We start from the raw sequence: 16676 nt of genomic DNA, 5'->3' as shown, positions 1-16676 counted from the left end.
TGCACAAATGCACGATTTTGTGAACATGTTCTTCATCATGTAGTGATGATCCTCAGTGTTTGTTATGGAGAACATTGAAATTTCCACAGAATAGCTGAAGTGGCACTGCTTTACATGTGTACATTCAATCTGCTGGGACACATTGAAATGAATTACTAACCACAATTAGAGTTTAAAAATATGTATTGCAAGTCATCCTCCCCAAAATAAAAGCGTCTGATGTGAGATGGTGCAGCCCTCACCAAAATACTGATTATAGTCTGGTCTGATGATGCATGCTGTGACATCATGTTCTAATCTCTTATTCTCTTTTTCTCTCTGCTCCACCCTCCTCCTCACCCCTTACTTTTTCTATCTCGCCCCCCACCACTCACTATTTCTCCCACTTTTTTCAACACACTATCCCTTCCCCCGTCTGTCTGTCTGTCTGTCTCTGTCTCTCTCTCTAGCAACCATGGGCAAAAGACAGGAGCAGAGGGGTGAGCGAGAAGTATGCGAGCACTCCACTGCAGTATTGATGACCCAATGATCCCCTGCAGAACAGAGCCAGTCAGGCAGACAGAGTGAGGCTCAACTCAGAATCAAAATCAGAATCAGCGCCACAACCATTCGGTAAAAGCGGGGTATGAATGGTGAACGTAATCTAATGTTGTAATTCTGCTGCGTGGGCGGCACAGTTAATAGAATAGAGTGCGTTACGAATTAACTGTATGGCCCATTGCCAAAAAATCTATCACACAGCCACAATTTCATCTGTGCTGCAAATGTTAGATTTTTATTTCTATAGTGTTTGATGACCACTATATATGTAGCAGCAAGGAGTTTAGATGAAATGTCTAAAATGCAACAAGAAAATGTTAACATATTTGTGGACTTCCCATCCAGTTGATATTGTTTTTATAATATATTAGAATATAATGTTTTTGACCATATTGTTTTTATTTCTGTCCTCAGGTCACTGAATCATCTTTCCTGTTGTTAGAGGAAGACACTTACAAGCAAGAAACACACATTTTTATACATCAGAAAAAAATCCCTCTTTCCTCCCTCAGCACCAGGAAGACTGTCCACTGAATGAGTGGTTTGTCAGATCACCTACATTCCAGCCAAACTGGGGCTCCAGTAGGCTGTGGTGGGACGCAAGCAGAGGAAAAAGCGTGTGTGGGGGACCTGGAGGGGCTGGCAGGGCCAGAGCTCTGGTCAAGGGAACTCGGGCTCCAGGAGGGGTCCCAGGATCCCTCTAAAAATGGACTGGCACCGGTGACCTCCGACCCCTTTCCCTCCTCTCCTTCAGCCCTGGCGAACGGCCTCCGTCAACAAAGAAGGCTGGGGCACAGCAACTGCCCGCGCAGGCAGACGGAGACTCACACTACCGCTGAGACACCTACATTTGCAGAGACACTCGGGGACATGCAAACGCACATAGACCCAGATGTGCACGCACAGGCTGTCTCACAAGCGCACATGGATAATTGTGGACACATGGAAAACAACCCACTTACGGGTTCTGTGGGACGGGAACGCTCCAGGACTCTCACACCAGAGGCCATACACACAACCTCACCTCAACCCATGTCTTTGGAACTTGGCAATCATCCTGCCTCCACCAATCAGAGGGCTGCCCCCGTCCTCACTGCAGAGACAGACAACCCCTCAACCTTTTGTCCGGTCCCTATTGGTCCAAACCCGAACACAGGCTCCTCTCCTCTTCCTGTGGAGGCAGAGAAGAAGTATGCACTCCGCAGCTCTGGGCGGCCTCGCTTTCCGTGTCACCTCCGCAAATCCTCCCGCCTCCGCCGAAGCTTAGAGGATGGGGAGAAGAGAGCAGGACGGGAGAGGGGAGTAGAGGAGGAGGATGAAGTATTGGAGGAGAAGATCTGGAGGGTTAAAGAGGAGGAGGTGGCTGTTGGAGAGAAAGAAGAGCATGTGGAGGCTGTTCTCCCCATGGCTCCCTGCCCTACAGAGATTGCTCTTGCACTAACTGTACCCAAACCTGCATCTAAAGCTATACCTAAACCTGGGCCAAAACTTGGGCATAAACCTGGACCTAAATCCAGATCTAGGCCTGCACCAAAATCGGTCCATAAAGCAGCTCCCAAAAGTGTGAAACAGCGTCAGGCAGCACGTTCTATGGCTCACTGTGCTACCCCTCATCTCCCATTTGCAAACACATCCACCATCGCTGCACCTCTAACTGTGAAGCAGGAGCCTGTTGCAGAGTCGGGGCAATCCCCTCTCAAAAACAAGAGACGTGGACGTTTTGTAGGTGTAAGTTAATTTATTGTTACATATCATTGTAGTTACTGCTCTGACATAACACACAGTGCCATTCCATGTATGAAATAGATGTTTATACAATTTACAGTTGCTTATGTCCCATTCTGGTTTCTGCTTTACAGGTGAGGAAGATTGTTGTCAAGGTGGCTCGCATTCCTGTCAGCCTCAGCCGCCGACAGAAGAGCTACAAGATTTCCAATTTGGAGACAGTAACAGGGCCAGAAAAGGGCAATGATGGCGGCCTGGAGGGCTCAGAGGTAGTTCGAGAGCCGACGGCACTTCTTCGAATGAAGAACAATGGGAAGAGTGTTATGGTGATGTTCCCTCCTGGAGAACTACCGGTTATTCTCAAACGCAGACGGGGACGACCACCTAAACAGGCTCTGCCCGTAATACCGGGAGAGCTTCCGAATGCCGTGAATGCTGGTGGTAATGCAGACCCGCCCAAGAAGCCCCAGAGGCGGCGTCGGGCTAAACTCCCTTGCCCCTATCCATCGTATGTCAATGATACTAATGATGTGAAAACAGAGTATGGAGATGTTCTGTCCAAATTGGCCTTTTTGAACCGCCAGCCCCCTGCCACTGGCCGCTGCTCTCCCCCGCGCTGCTGGACACCCAGTGAGCCTGAAAGCTTTCATACCCCCTTGGAAAATCCTGGGATATCCACCCTGCTCCACAAGCTCACTGGGTATAGACGCCCCCGGGGGGGCAGAGGAGGGGGCACTGGAAGAGGTGGAGCAGGAGCAGGGGGGATTGGGGGCAGTGAGCGCAATAAGAGCACATTCAGTGACTTCTTTGAAACCATTGGCAAGAAGCAGAAACCGAGCCCCTTGTCTGAGCATGGATTACCTAAGAAAAGGGGAAAGGGTGCAGGTGGGAGGGGAGGGGGAATCGTAGGCACTGAGTCTGGGGGAGATAAAATAGTCAAGAAGAGACGTGTGAGAAAAAATGGTGCATTTAAAGGGGTGGGGATGTCGATGGGGCAGGACTGGCCCAATGGGGCAGGTGGCTGGGGGGAGGGGGGTATGGACAAGGAGAAAGGTTTGGGTGGGTATCAGCTCACAGGATCTCCAAGGGGAGGCTTTTCCTCCTGTGACGTTGGAAGGGGAGGAGCTTACAGCAGTCACGGAGGTAGCAGAGGGGTGGGGCCAGCCGGGGAGGACTCACAAAGCCTGTTTGCTGGATATTTCCGGTCACTCCTCGACTCAGATGATTCCTCAGACCTGTTGGACATCTCCTCCTCGCAGTCAGACCCCCGAAAAGCTTCATCCACCGCTGGTTATGAGCCATCCAGTCCAGCTGCAAGTCACAGCTGGTCCCCTGCGTTCCCCAAGTGGAGCTCCAAGGGTGCAAGTTCTGGGGTGGAAGGTTCGTCCCAGACCCATTGCTCCTCAGCCAGGCCTCCATACAGCTATGGCAGCCTGGCCCAAACATCCCCCACCACTTCTACCTATCCCAAATCCACTCCTCCATCTCTCTCACACTCTCCTAGCTCCCCCCATCCCGCCTCTTTTGGCCACTACTCATCTGGCTACTCCTCCTCTTCTCCTGCAGTGCCACAGAGACCCTCAGATTGCAGCTTTGCGTATGGATCTGGACACAACAGTGGCAAGGCCTCCACTGTTGGTCAAATGGGTTATTCTAGCTACCAGGCGGCAGCCAAGCGAGGCTACAGTGGATATCCTGCAGCAGGTCATCCCTCCATGTTGCGGGGGGAGTCGGCAGGACCCACATCACCAGGAGGAGGATACATGTCTGTGGCCAAAAGTAGCCCCTTCAGCTCCTCTCCAGAAGGTTTCAAACAGTACAACGCCAATCAGTGGAGCTACAGGTAAATCACTTGTGTGCCCTGGCATTACAAATAAAGCTCAAAAAGTCATACAAATAATTCAAGAAATTTCAAATTGCCTTTTCACACATAATCTGACTTTTTTCTTTAATTATTAATAAAGGATTAAATATTTTTAGTCCAGCCACAGCAGGATCAAAGAGATATGAATTACGTAATATAAATATTTCACTCAAGCACATAATTTTCATTTTTAACCTTGCACTGTATTATTCCAGCTAGTAATCTATCAGAACAGTTACTAACAGTTTCCTCTGCAGGTTTGTCTTACTGATTGGTGAAACTGCAACAAAGAGCAGTGGAAATTCAAATATCTGCACACATAAGCGCACACATTTTCCTCAAGTGCACTTAATAATTTGTGTTGCTATATTTATATTTCTTTTTCAGACAAGGTTACTTGGGCTGGTCAACAGACAGTTTTGGGCCTCAGTATCACGGCTACAGTGAGTATGGCTCCAATGAGTCCAAAGACATCTTGGATATCTCAAACTACACCCCCCAGAAGGCCAAGCGTCAACCTTTTCCTGAAAGTCTATCAGAATCCTCCTCTGACTCGTCACATCTTGGCTCTGCAGCCACTGGTAGTGGACCTAGCTCCACATGTGGCACCTACAAACTGAATGAGGCTACGTCTAATAGTGGAGAGGGGGGTCAATCAAGTCTGTCCAGCCTGGAGAAGCTGATGATGGACTGGCATGAGAGTGCTTCTGGGCCCTCGTATAACTGGAGCCAGAACGTCCTCTTCCAGGGCGCGGGAACCAGCAAACCCGGCCGGGGTCGAAGGAAACGGACTGAGCCACAAGTAGAAAAAGAAGGAGGTTCTGCTTTACACTCTGATTCCCCATCCAGTCCCTCCCCAACACCCACTCCTGGACCTAAGCGGGGAGGCGTTGGAGGACGGGGCAGAGGGTCTAGAGGCGGCAGAGGGGGTTTGTCTCCATGCCAGAGAGAGCGGCCTTCAGGGGCCAAAGGCAGGGGCAAGGCTGCCTCTTCATCTGGAGCAGCGACTGCCGGAGGTCCAGAGGGGTCCGGGCTGTTCCAGGAGGGTCTGGACTATTACAGTGGAGACAGTAGTAGCCTCTCTCCCCTGGCCACTCCCAATCCTGCACCACCTTCCAGCTACCTCCAGGACCCCTGTGAGTACCCCTCCCCTTATTCTGCCCACCCCTCCACACCCTCTTCTGAGGAGCGATATCCAGCCTTATACCCTGGAGAATCCTCTTCGTCCCTCTCACCCAGTGTCTCATCTCCCCCGTACCCTCCCAAGCCTACCCCTCCTCCCCCCAGTCTTATCACCCTGTCCCCTCCAGGACATTCTCCCCCTCCTGCTCTCCCTCGCCCCGGATAACACCCCTCTGCGCCACGGCGCTGAGTCCCTCACATCGCCCCCTCCAAAAGACCCACAGTTCTCCCAGTATGACTCTCCCAGCTACTGCAGCTCCCCCTACTGGTACGGACAGACGTCGCACAGCGGCAGCCCCAGCCCGCACTCGCACAGCACACACTCAAACACAGCCGCGCACACACACAGCAACCCGCACACAAGCCCTCACGGAAACACACACGGAAATCAGCTCGCAAGCCCAAACGCGAACACACACACACACATGATACCGACCCTCCATGACACACACCATCACAACGCGCAGCCCCACAGCAACACCCATCCCACCTCACTGCTCCAGAGCAGCCCCCTCTCCCACTCAAACCCCCACACCAACAATCAGCCCCACCACAATACACACACCAACCCCAACTCTCACCTAGCCAGCCACACACACTCCAACCCCAGTACCAGCCTCCACTCCCACTCCACACCTGTGCTTTATGAGGAGTGCAGCCCTCCCTCGACCTTGCCCTCCCACAAGCGGGATCTGACCCCCCACGCTATGAGCACAGGCCACCGCCAGGGCCCCTTGCCTAACTCCCCATACCCCAAACCTCCCCTGGACTCCTCGCCCCATCAGGAGGACACTGGTGGCTACTCCTTGTCCCACCAATCCTACCAGGGCATTGGACACCGCTACCCCTCCCAAGCGGCTCAGGGAGGCGGGGTGCTGTGCCAGCTCCTGGACACAGCCAATGACGACAGCTTCAGCGTCACCAGCCTGTAACAGCAGGTCAGTTTATTTAACTTAGGCACCCACAATAAGGCCAAACCCAAAGCTACATGTCAAAAAGAGTGCCTGATTACTGATGAGACCATACTTTTGTTTTGAAAGCAGTTCATTAATCAATATTTAATTGGACATTAAAGAAAAGTTTAAAAAAAATATTTACATATGTATTAATCCATTAACAGATACACCAAATTGTAAAGCTTATCATAACTATATGTTTAACTGCAAGATGAAGCACTGAAATATTTTACTAAACACCCTGATCTAATTGGAATATAGAAAGGTATGGATAAATAACATTTATTAATAGCTTTTGCCAGACTTCCAGGTACCACTAGGTATTCTCTAGGTCCATATTTGAAAATTCTTGTTTATTTAATGGAAGTTAATGGTGGATGTGTTTCATGGTATTTTGTGTCTCAAAACATGTTCAAGTGGAAGTAAACTCTTAAGTTGCAGTACAAATATATAAATCAATAAAAGTAGAGTAGAACAACAACGACACAACAGTGCACACGTAGGTTAACGCATTACTTTAAGATTAAAAGCAAACATTTAAAAGATTGGTTTCACTTACAGTCAAGTATATTTGCAATGACTGATGATAAAATAGTGTCAAGGTTCAACTCATTGTATGCTTTTCTTTTTACAAATGTCAGAAATACAATAGTCACATATAACTCAATCTCTCTTCCCCTCTTTCTCTCTCCCCCTGTTTTTTCTTTCAGGTGCACTCAATCCAAGCTTTTACAGATTTGCAAACGTTTTTTGTTTTCTTTTCCTTTTTTTGTTAAGGAGACTTCTTTGTGTGAGTTTGTGAAATGAAGGGTGAGAATTTAGCTGCCAGCTTTGGACAGTAAAGCTTTAAATTCTCCAGCATTGACAATCAAGATCAACTGCAATTTAAACACCCAAGCATGCACACACACACACACACACACAGAAACAGACACACACAAACACGCATGTGCAGATTATTACACTACCTATACATGGACACATAAAGTCATACATGTGAACACTCACTCCCACTCTGTGCTGGAAAGAGGGGATGGCCACGAGGAGCTGACAGATGAATCCCAGACGCTGATGGACAGAAACAAACCTATTTCCTCACTCCTTCAAGTCCTGCTGTGATACATAGAGGACTCAGTTTCCCAGAAGTCTGTATCTCGCCAAATCTTTCTGGTCCTGTTCTGTACATCTACAATATGGACAATCACACAACTCTCTCTCTCTTTCTGTTTCTTTCACCTTTTCACTCTTAACCCTCCCATCCTCTGCTAAACCAGCAACTATGTTCTGCACTCGACCTTCACTAACTCTGCATTTCTGTCTTGTGCCCAAACGTGAACGGCATCTGAGCCCAAATCAACTTTTTAAATACCATGAGCCTAGCAAATGTCCCGCTATGTGCACTCCTTGTGTTGTGTCCCATAAGAGAAAAATGGACTGAACCAGTTTCTGCTCTTGAAATACCAGCATCTGTACATATGACTCCAGCTCCAAGCCAGAGGCCCCCCTCTTCATTTTGAGGGTCCGTCATCAACATGCTCTGCTCAGCGTTCTGCCATGGTTTCCCTGCTCTTGGGGGGGGGAGAGCGGACTGCGGCATGGAGACCCAACATCCTGTGTTTTGCTGTTTTAACTACAAGGGAAAGAGACATTGAAATCACACAATGGCCCCAAAGAGACTCTTGTTTTCTGTGTGCGAATGTGAGACTAAGGAGGGTGTTTGCGTGACTGCAGTAATGCATGTACTTGTGTGTGTGTGTGTGCATTTATGTTTGTGTGAGTGTGTGTGCGTGCCTGTGGGGTCAAAAGGAGTGACGCTCCCCAGCACCAAAGTCTTGGCGGGGTCTCATTCTTTCGTTCACTCTCTCCCTTTCTTTTTTCTGTGGTCTTGTGTTGTTTGGTGGTTTTTGTGATGAAAAAAATTGTATATCTGTCTGTTACATATCATGTACGTATCTGAGGTGCAAAATATTTAAATACACATTCTGTTCTTGCCATTGGTAATCTTGTCTATAGCATACTGCTTCTTTAAGAGATTATCAGGAGGTGTGAGGATGTTTGTGTGTTTCTATGGTGTGTGTGTGTGTGTGTGTGTGTGTTTTAGAGCCTCCCTGAGTATTGGGTTTTGCCCAGGCTGTCTGGGACTGGGAGCGAGAGAGTTCAGTCAAGGACACAATTCGACAGGGAGTAAAAGGGAGGGGAGGAGAGGAATGGATGGTGGGGAGGGGAGGATGTGTTGGAGGGGAAATAAAAGAAACCAGACTGAGGAAATCAGAAAAATAGTGTCGGAGAGGTCCTAAAGCCACTGAAACAAAATGTACAAATATGTACTGTTTCAAAAATACTTCCAAATAAGGAAATGGCGTAACAGTGTAAAGGCTGGTGGTAGCACAGAGCTCACAGCAAGGGATCCCATGCTCATTTCATGTCCTCATGGGGAAACTTGCTATAAAAGAGCAAATATTATACATCTGCAGCTTGTGTGTATGCATGTGCGTGCCAGACAGACAGAGAGAGTGGGAGGGAAAGAAAGCAGATGGGGGGAGTTTACTGGCTGCATATTGTGTACAGTTTGTCAACAGGCTGACTAAATAGACTCAGACATGGATGGAGGAAATGTGTTTGCTGTGACATTCCACTGTATGGTGGAAGGGAACACACACTGTCAACAGCGCTACATGACAGGCAGACAGGAAGAAGGTGCAGACTTTTCTTTTGTGGGCTACTATACATAAAAAGCAGCATTTCATTCAAATACAAAAAACATTTCGGTGGAGAAATTTAAACAAACTTACAGCAGACTTACCCAATTTCTCAATCAGCGGTAAAAGTATTCAGATCTTTTACTTGCATAAGTAAAAGTAGAAACCACAATGTAAGAATACGCTTTCTCCATCACAAGCAAAAGTCCTGCATTCAAAATACATTTTTAATAAAAGTTGTATCCCCAAAATGTAGCTACTTAAAGGAAAGTAGGCCTAAAAATGCTATTATAGCAGAAGGCTCCCTTGATCCAATTATCTTAATGTAGGCCGAGCTGGTCAAGAGGCTGCACATTTTGACAGCTTAATGTTGTATAGCCTAGAACCATTTATCTTATTTTGTAAACTAATCATTACATTACATTATTACATTACAGTCATTTAGCAGACGCTTTTATCCAAAGCGACTTATAACAAGAAGTGTATTCAACATAGGTATTCAAGAGAACTACTAGTCACCAGAAGTCATAAGTGCATCTCCTTTCTTAAACAAGCATCTTAAAGCATAAACCAGAGCAAAAGTACAGTGCAGAAACAAACTAATACCAATATAATAAGTGCTAAGTGGAAGGTTATCATAAGTTTAGGAGTTAGTCAGTCTATGCAAAAACATGAATCTCCTAAGTAACAAATATGTCTAGTTGCGCTATATTTTCCACTGATATGGAGCTGGGTAGAAGTAAAGATGACCTCAACACTGTTAAGTAGTTCTCTCTTTGAGTAAAGGTACATAGTTACAGGTCACAAGCAGTGACTGTACTCAATGTTTGCTTCATCAATAATATCACTAATTCAAATATTAGTAACAATGATAAAATAAGTGATACTGGTTAGAATTGCATGTGTGTCGCTTGGCAACAGCTTTCTCAATCATCTACCAGCTTAACTTGAATCTACATTAGAACAGGAGTTTTAATTTTGAGCCTTTCATTTCTGGTGAGAGGTTTTTTCAATGTATGACCCAGTAGGGGTTTGTTAAATCAACATTTAGGCTTATTTGAAACTGTATGAGGTATTTATGGGGCCAAATAAAAGCGACATTCACTGTGTCAACAAGGCCACCGTTGACCAAGGAATGTGCTTCGTCATCACATGTTTCCCCTGGGGGGTCAGAGGAGGAGGAGAAGGAGGAAAGGGGAGGAGGGGAGTTCTCAGCAGGGACTTTCCTCAATTGCCCTGCTGAAAAAGTTGAATTCCAGGGCACGTCGGAGGAGGTATGCGGGGCTGTGCGCGGCGGTGCGGTCGTGGTGGTCCTCACCTCTCGGGACTACTTCTTCTTTTAACCCCACCGGTCCTCTTAGCGCTGCAGCTCCTCGTCGTCGGACCACGGCTACCTGGAACCGGGAGGGAGGGGGCGGAGCAAGAGGTTGCCTTTTCCGTTATCAGCATCGAACCGGACAGGAACTCACGGGGATCCCCGTCCCGGCGTCCGGAGGAGGAGGAGGAGGAGGAGGAGGAGGAGAAGCAGGTAGAGGTGGAAGATGGGGAGAGAAGGGAGCTGGCACTGTATGAGGATGAGAACGAGATGCACTCTCGCCAGGTATAACACCAACATTTAATTGTAATATTTCTGAATTACATTAGCCCATTGCCACAAATGGCAATACATTTTTTTGTCTTCACCTACAGTTCATATTGAATATTTTGTGAAACTATTTACTCACATCCAATTTGATGCTATATTGTGTAGCTTAAAGCCAATTAAACCTAAATTAAAATACACTGAATTTAGAACTGAGAGTAAGTAGAAGACAAGATAATGTCATTTAAAAAAAACTGCTCGGTTTATAAATAAAGAAGGCTGCTGCTGTGGTTTACTCATCCAGATTATTCATTATGCTGGGTCAGTGTGTGAATAGCTCTATGCAACAGGTGAGGGCAGAGGGTGAGCACAGGACTGACCCCAGACCAGAGGGAGGTGACAGCTGTTCTCTCTTTTCCTTTGTGTGTGTGTGTGTGTGTGTGTGTGTTTGTGTGTGTGTGTGTGTGTGTGTGTGTGTGTGTGTGTGTGTGGGGGGGGGTTAATCTGTCCTCTCTTTACCTCAAACTCCTCACCCTCACTCCTAACACTCCTCACCCCCTCTCTCTTTCATTCTCTTTTTCTCTCACTGTCTCTTTTCCTGCCCAAGGCTAAACTCTCTGACTCATTCTAGTGAATCATCAAACCCCCCTCACACACACACACACACACACACACACACACACACACACACACACACACACACACACACACACACACACACACACACACACACACACACACACACACATACACAGTCCCTGCTGAGGTTACCATCGTGACCACATGGTTCAGAGTGAGTTGGGTGGGGGGGGGGCTGTGTGTGTGTGTGTGTGTGTGTGTGTGTGTGTGTGTGTGTGTGTGTGTGTGTGTGTGTGTGTGTGTGTGTGTTACAGTGCCTCAGGCAAATATGTTACCAGCAGGACTGAGGTCAGAGGCTGTGACCTGCCTGCTCAGCACTCACACCTGGGGCAGGGGGGGCAGCAAACGGACACACTCACACACATTACTGACATTCCTATTCATTATTTAGGACCTTTACAAATTCCCATAAATATGTTGGCATTCCTTGCACAGTATCAATATATTGATATGTGTTGTGTGCATCCTCCCAGATGGGACCCAGAACTCTGGAGGAGCAGCCGTGGGTGGCAGGCGAGCCGTCCTTCACTGCAGAACTCAATCGTATCATCACGTATATTACCAGGCCACAGGTAGGCTACACAAAACATCACTTAAAGCACAGTAGTGCTGTCAATGTCTGAAATGTCTGAATGCACTTTTAAAGGCCACTTACCGTATTTTCCGCACTATAAGGCGCACTTAAAAGCCTTTAATTTTCTCAAAAAACGACAGTGCGCCTTATAATCCGGAGCGCTTTATATATGGATTAATTCTGGTTGTGCTTACTGACCTCGAAGCGGTTTTGTGTGGTACACGGCGCTCTGTCAACATGTTTTAGTAGACTTAGTAAACTACAAAGAAACCGCAGCAGCATCACGGCCACCGTAGTCAGGAGCGTCAGATTGAATGGGAGCGGAGTAATACACACTGTGCTTCACCATCACATTATCACATTACAGTGTGTGTATAAGGTTCACCATCACATCACAGTGTGTGTGTATAAGGTTCACCATCATATTACAGTGTGTGTGTGTATAAGGTTCACCATCACATTACAGTGTGTGTGTATAAGGTTCACCATCATATTACAGTGTGTGTGTATAAGGTTCACCATCACATTACAGTGTGTGTGTATAAGGTTCACCATCATATTACAGTGTGTGTGTATAAGGTTCACCATCATATTACAGTGTGTGTGTATAAGGACCCCAACATGGCTCCTGTCAAGAGACACGTTTACGACGCGGACTGAACACTCAAGGCTGTCAGTCACGCAGTAGAACATGGGAATAGAGCAGCTGCGAGAGAATGTGTTTTATATGTATGAACAAATGTCTCAATAAAGTTATTGAATTAAAAAAAAAAATCTACCCGGCATGCAATGCGCGTGATGATCGAACCTATTTCCATCCGGGTGCTCCGGTCACGGGATTCTACCGAGAATGCTCCTCTAGCTCCCGGACGGCTAAAACCTCCTCTAGCTCTGCTAGCTAGAGGAGGTTGAGCCGAAACCGGTCCAAATGAACCATACCGTGAAAAAACACCGGTAAATCCGAAAATAAAACCGGTATACAGGAGGATGAGCCGTCCAGTCAAACATCCGTGAAAAATCATGACATAACGTCACTGCAAACTACTGTGACAAACAAGAATAAAACATTAAATAAAGAGAATAAAACATTAAATAAAGAGAATAAAACATTAAATAAATAAAACATTAAATAAAGAAAATAAAACATTAAATAAAAGAATAAAACATTAAATCAAGAAAATGAAACATTAAATAAAAAATGAAACATAAATAAATAAAACAATAAAACATTAAATAAAGAGAATAAAACATTAAATAAATAAAACATTAAATAAAGAGAATGAAACATAAAATAAAGAGAATAAAACATAAAATAAAGAGAATAAAACATTAAATAAAGAGAATAAAACATTAAATAAAGAAAATGAAACATTAAATAAAGAGAATAAAACATTAAATAAATTAAATAAAGATAATAGATGATATTGCAGCCTTCGTGGCATCAACTTAAGATCTTAAAAATAAGAAATTGAAAATTTAAATATATACATTTATATATATAAATATATTGTGTTTTATATGTATGAACAAATGTCTCAATAAAGTTATTGAATTTAAAAAAAATATATATATATATATATTATATATGAAAAAAGATCGAAAATAGACCATTCATTGACAGTGCGCCTTATAATCCAGTGCGCCCTATAGTGCGGAAAATACGGTATATCATAAACATTACATAACACAATTCGAACAATTCTTTATTGTATTTAATGTAAATGGCATATTTTAACTGTGTGAAACTGATGCATTTTGTTAAAATGGAAAAAGGAATCACTGATCTAATATAATCGGCCCTCCCTGTAGGTCTCAAGAATACACTCTGGCCAACTAGGGATCTACAGATACTGTAGCCAAGAGCCATATCTTGCCAAGCCCTAAAAGTAATCAATATAAACTTCACTTTTTCAACTACTTCACTTCTTCAACTGCAGACTTCCTGTGTGGGGGTTAACATAGCAGTAATATGATCAGTCAGGCGCTGTCAGTATCCTGGCAGCAGATTTCTGCAAAATCTGAAGCCAGTGAGGACTTTCCGTTCCAGACTAGAAAACTCCCAAACAAGAGTTAAACCTTATGTAACACCAGGTGCTGGGGGACTGGGAAGAAAACGTTTTAAACCAAGTATATTGTGTTGATTTCGCTCCCTAATTATTCAATAACTTCAAGAAGTTGCGATGGCTCTCAAAGCTACTTTAGTTAATAATTATCATCATAGTTACTTAATATTACTTAATACATCTCATGTGACCCTCTCCTCTCCTGTCCATCTCCAGCTGAACTGCTCCAGGGTTTTGTCTCCAGGTCAGGCTCAGGCATCACACCCCCTGCTGATTCACCCCACTGGCTGCTGTGTGCTGAGGACTGGCTCTTTCCAGCTGCAGACGGGCCGTGTGTTGCATACTCTTTTAGGTGTGCCCATATGTCTGTACAGTGTCCATGTGTCTGTGCATGTGCTGTGATGCTTGTGCATTCAACTTGCTGGCAGAATTGGAATAAACAGTGCAATGCATATTTAATCATGCATGCAATAATCTTCAAACCACTTTTGTTCTCCCTTGCCTCTCTTTCTTATCTTTTTGTTGTTATTTCTTGCTGTCTCTCTAGTATGGATGGGTTGGATGCAGATTTTCTAAAGACTGTGTCAGGGCTGGGATGTGAAGTCCACAGTTTTGATCCGAGCAGCTCCAGCGCATCTGGCGATCACCGTGGCAACCGTTTGGCCAGCAACCATGGTGATGGAGGCGTGGTCAGCCAGCACAAGATGTGGCTGGAGTGGCGAGCTCCAAGGAGGCGCAAGCAGAAGACAAGAGGCAACCTGGGTGGTGTTTCTCAAACACTGGCAGACATCATGGCATCTCTGGGACATCACACAGTAAGACACACACAGACACACACACACATATCCACACACACATACACACAGACATTTGGAGAAAGAGTGCCGAATAAACATACCTTAGAGTCTTTTCACCCCATCACACCCAGAAAGCTCTCTTACTTGTATGTAACCATAGCAACAGGGCTCTGCGCCATCCCTGGCTGCCATGGCAACAATTTAAGTAAGTGAATCACACACTGGCCAAGTTACATCCTGCAACCACAAGAGGGAACCACATACCTACAGTTTGAGTATGTGTGGGTTGACTTTATAATAAGTAATGCTTCTATTTATGGAATTTTCATTCAGTATTTGGATTTACTGATTAAGTCTTCGTCTCCAAACATACAGGCATGCTATGGAAAGCAGTAAGCCTTACACAAAATAAAAAACTAAACAAATTGTTATTATTAAAAATGCAGACAGATGACATTGTGCTGAATATGGACACCATTTACAACAAACGTTTCTCTTTCAATTACAACAACAACAGATGCCTTTTTCTTACCATTCTTATATTGAAATTTGAAAAGTAATTTGTAAAAAACTATGTATTATGTTTATTTTGAATACATAATGTTGCAGTGCTACAGTACAATACTGAATGTCTTGTATTTTTTCTATAATCTCTATTCAATAGGTTCATTTCCTGTATGCTGACCTGCTAAGTGCTGAGTGGCGAGTTTTCCAGAACTGGATTGAGATGGGAACTCTGCAGAGTGTTCATCATCTGGTTGCATCAGTTCACCTGCAATGGGCCGGATTTGAGGTGGGCGGAACCAATGAGGAGATACTCCGCTATTGGTTCAGTGTCCTACAGGGTCTCCAAGCTTCTGGACTCAAGCTGGTCCACAGCTCTGCAGGAGAGGGTCACAGTGTCCTAAAACAGACAGTAGCAAATGGTCACAGCTCCTACACACTCAGTTGGGCCAACACAAGGCGATGACACATGAATGAACATAGGTGAACACACGCATGACCAGACATTGTTGATGGCCTCAAACAAGAAGGAAAAGGTCAAAATAGTTGGTGTTTCCCCCCCCCTGCCATTTTAGGCAAACACAGTTCTTAACATGACATCTCCCTCTAGTGGAGCTGAAAGGACCTGCCTTTATATGGCTCCAGCCTCAGAGGAAACACTGTCGCCTAATTTGACCAAATATGGACCAGAAGGTGGGCTTTCCGGTTTAATTGGGCAATAGTGTAACAATATCATAATTGGACGTACAAATCTTATTTTATCTCATTTGGAACATAACAAAACAGCAGATATATATAAATTGCAGGAATTGTTGGATGTTGTCTTAATTTGTTCTTAATATCAAACAGCTGTCTGGCAAGTACCAACACATTTTTTTTTCTTTTTCTTTTCTTCTTTATTTTCTGTTGAGTGATTTATCAATATATTATATTTATCATTTCGACCCTTTTTGTTTTGATTTGATCCAGCTGTTCTTTGAATGTAGATTCTGCCGATTATTTAATGTATTTGTGCACATCTCTGTAGGCCTTAAATGCTTTTATGTGCAATTCTTCTTTATTTTGAAGAGAAGTTTTAATTATATTGAGACTGTATTGATACCACAATAAAATATAAAATAAAGCCAGAAGTCCTTGACTGCCATTTTGTCTGTCCTTCGGGAATCCCGGTCATCTCTGTAAACAAAATGCTGTAATTTCATAAGAAGATGGGTTAAATTGATCTGTTTTTGGTTATACATAACACATATACATTACAATGCCATTTGTGGAATCCGGCAGAAACAATGTTCTACACTTTTGTTAGATTAATGTTGATTGAAAGAAGGTTGATAAGCTAAGTATCTTATTTCCTCTCTAGATTGGCCATGCACCCACATGAAAACCTAACCATAACATCCTATGATATATGGCAGTAAACACTTACAAATCGTGACTTCATATAAATGTTTTTATTCTGTTTATCTGCCTTAAAGGAGAAGAGTACAAAGATGGACATATATGAAGGGGCTGTAATAAAATATAAATTGTGATACCTAACCTGTTCTTAAA

At 44.7% G+C, this 16676-nt stretch overlaps 2 protein-coding genes across 2 annotated transcripts; both read left to right on the top strand.

Annotated features, from left to right (window-relative positions):
- Positions 1-475: 475 nt before the first annotated feature.
- On the top strand, positions 476-8249 carry ahdc1 (AT hook, DNA binding motif, containing 1). The gene is given in 7 exon segments (XM_054606003.1): positions 476-612; positions 955-2268; positions 2400-4108; positions 4517-5412; positions 5415-5513; positions 5516-6249; positions 6978-8249. Coding segments are annotated over 5 exon segments (4626 nt in total). The 5' UTR covers positions 476-612; positions 955-1074; the 3' UTR covers positions 6244-6249; positions 6978-8249.
- Positions 8250-10226: 1977 nt separating this feature from the next.
- Positions 10227-16255, top strand: LOC129097459 (probable methyltransferase-like protein 24). Its single transcript, XM_054606332.1, is given in 6 exon segments — positions 10227-10566; positions 11661-11759; positions 14041-14089; positions 14092-14176; positions 14372-14639; positions 15286-16255. Coding segments are annotated over 6 exon segments (1131 nt in total). The 5' UTR covers positions 10227-10242; the 3' UTR covers positions 15592-16255.
- The last annotated feature ends 421 nt before the right edge of the window (positions 16256-16676 follow it).

The sequence above is a fragment of the Anoplopoma fimbria genome, chromosome 10, assembly GCF_027596085.1.
Source record: "Anoplopoma fimbria isolate UVic2021 breed Golden Eagle Sablefish chromosome 10, Afim_UVic_2022, whole genome shotgun sequence".
NCBI lineage: Eukaryota > Metazoa > Chordata > Actinopteri > Perciformes > Anoplopomatidae > Anoplopoma > Anoplopoma fimbria.
This window is presented reverse-complemented; position numbering and strand designations above follow the sequence as displayed.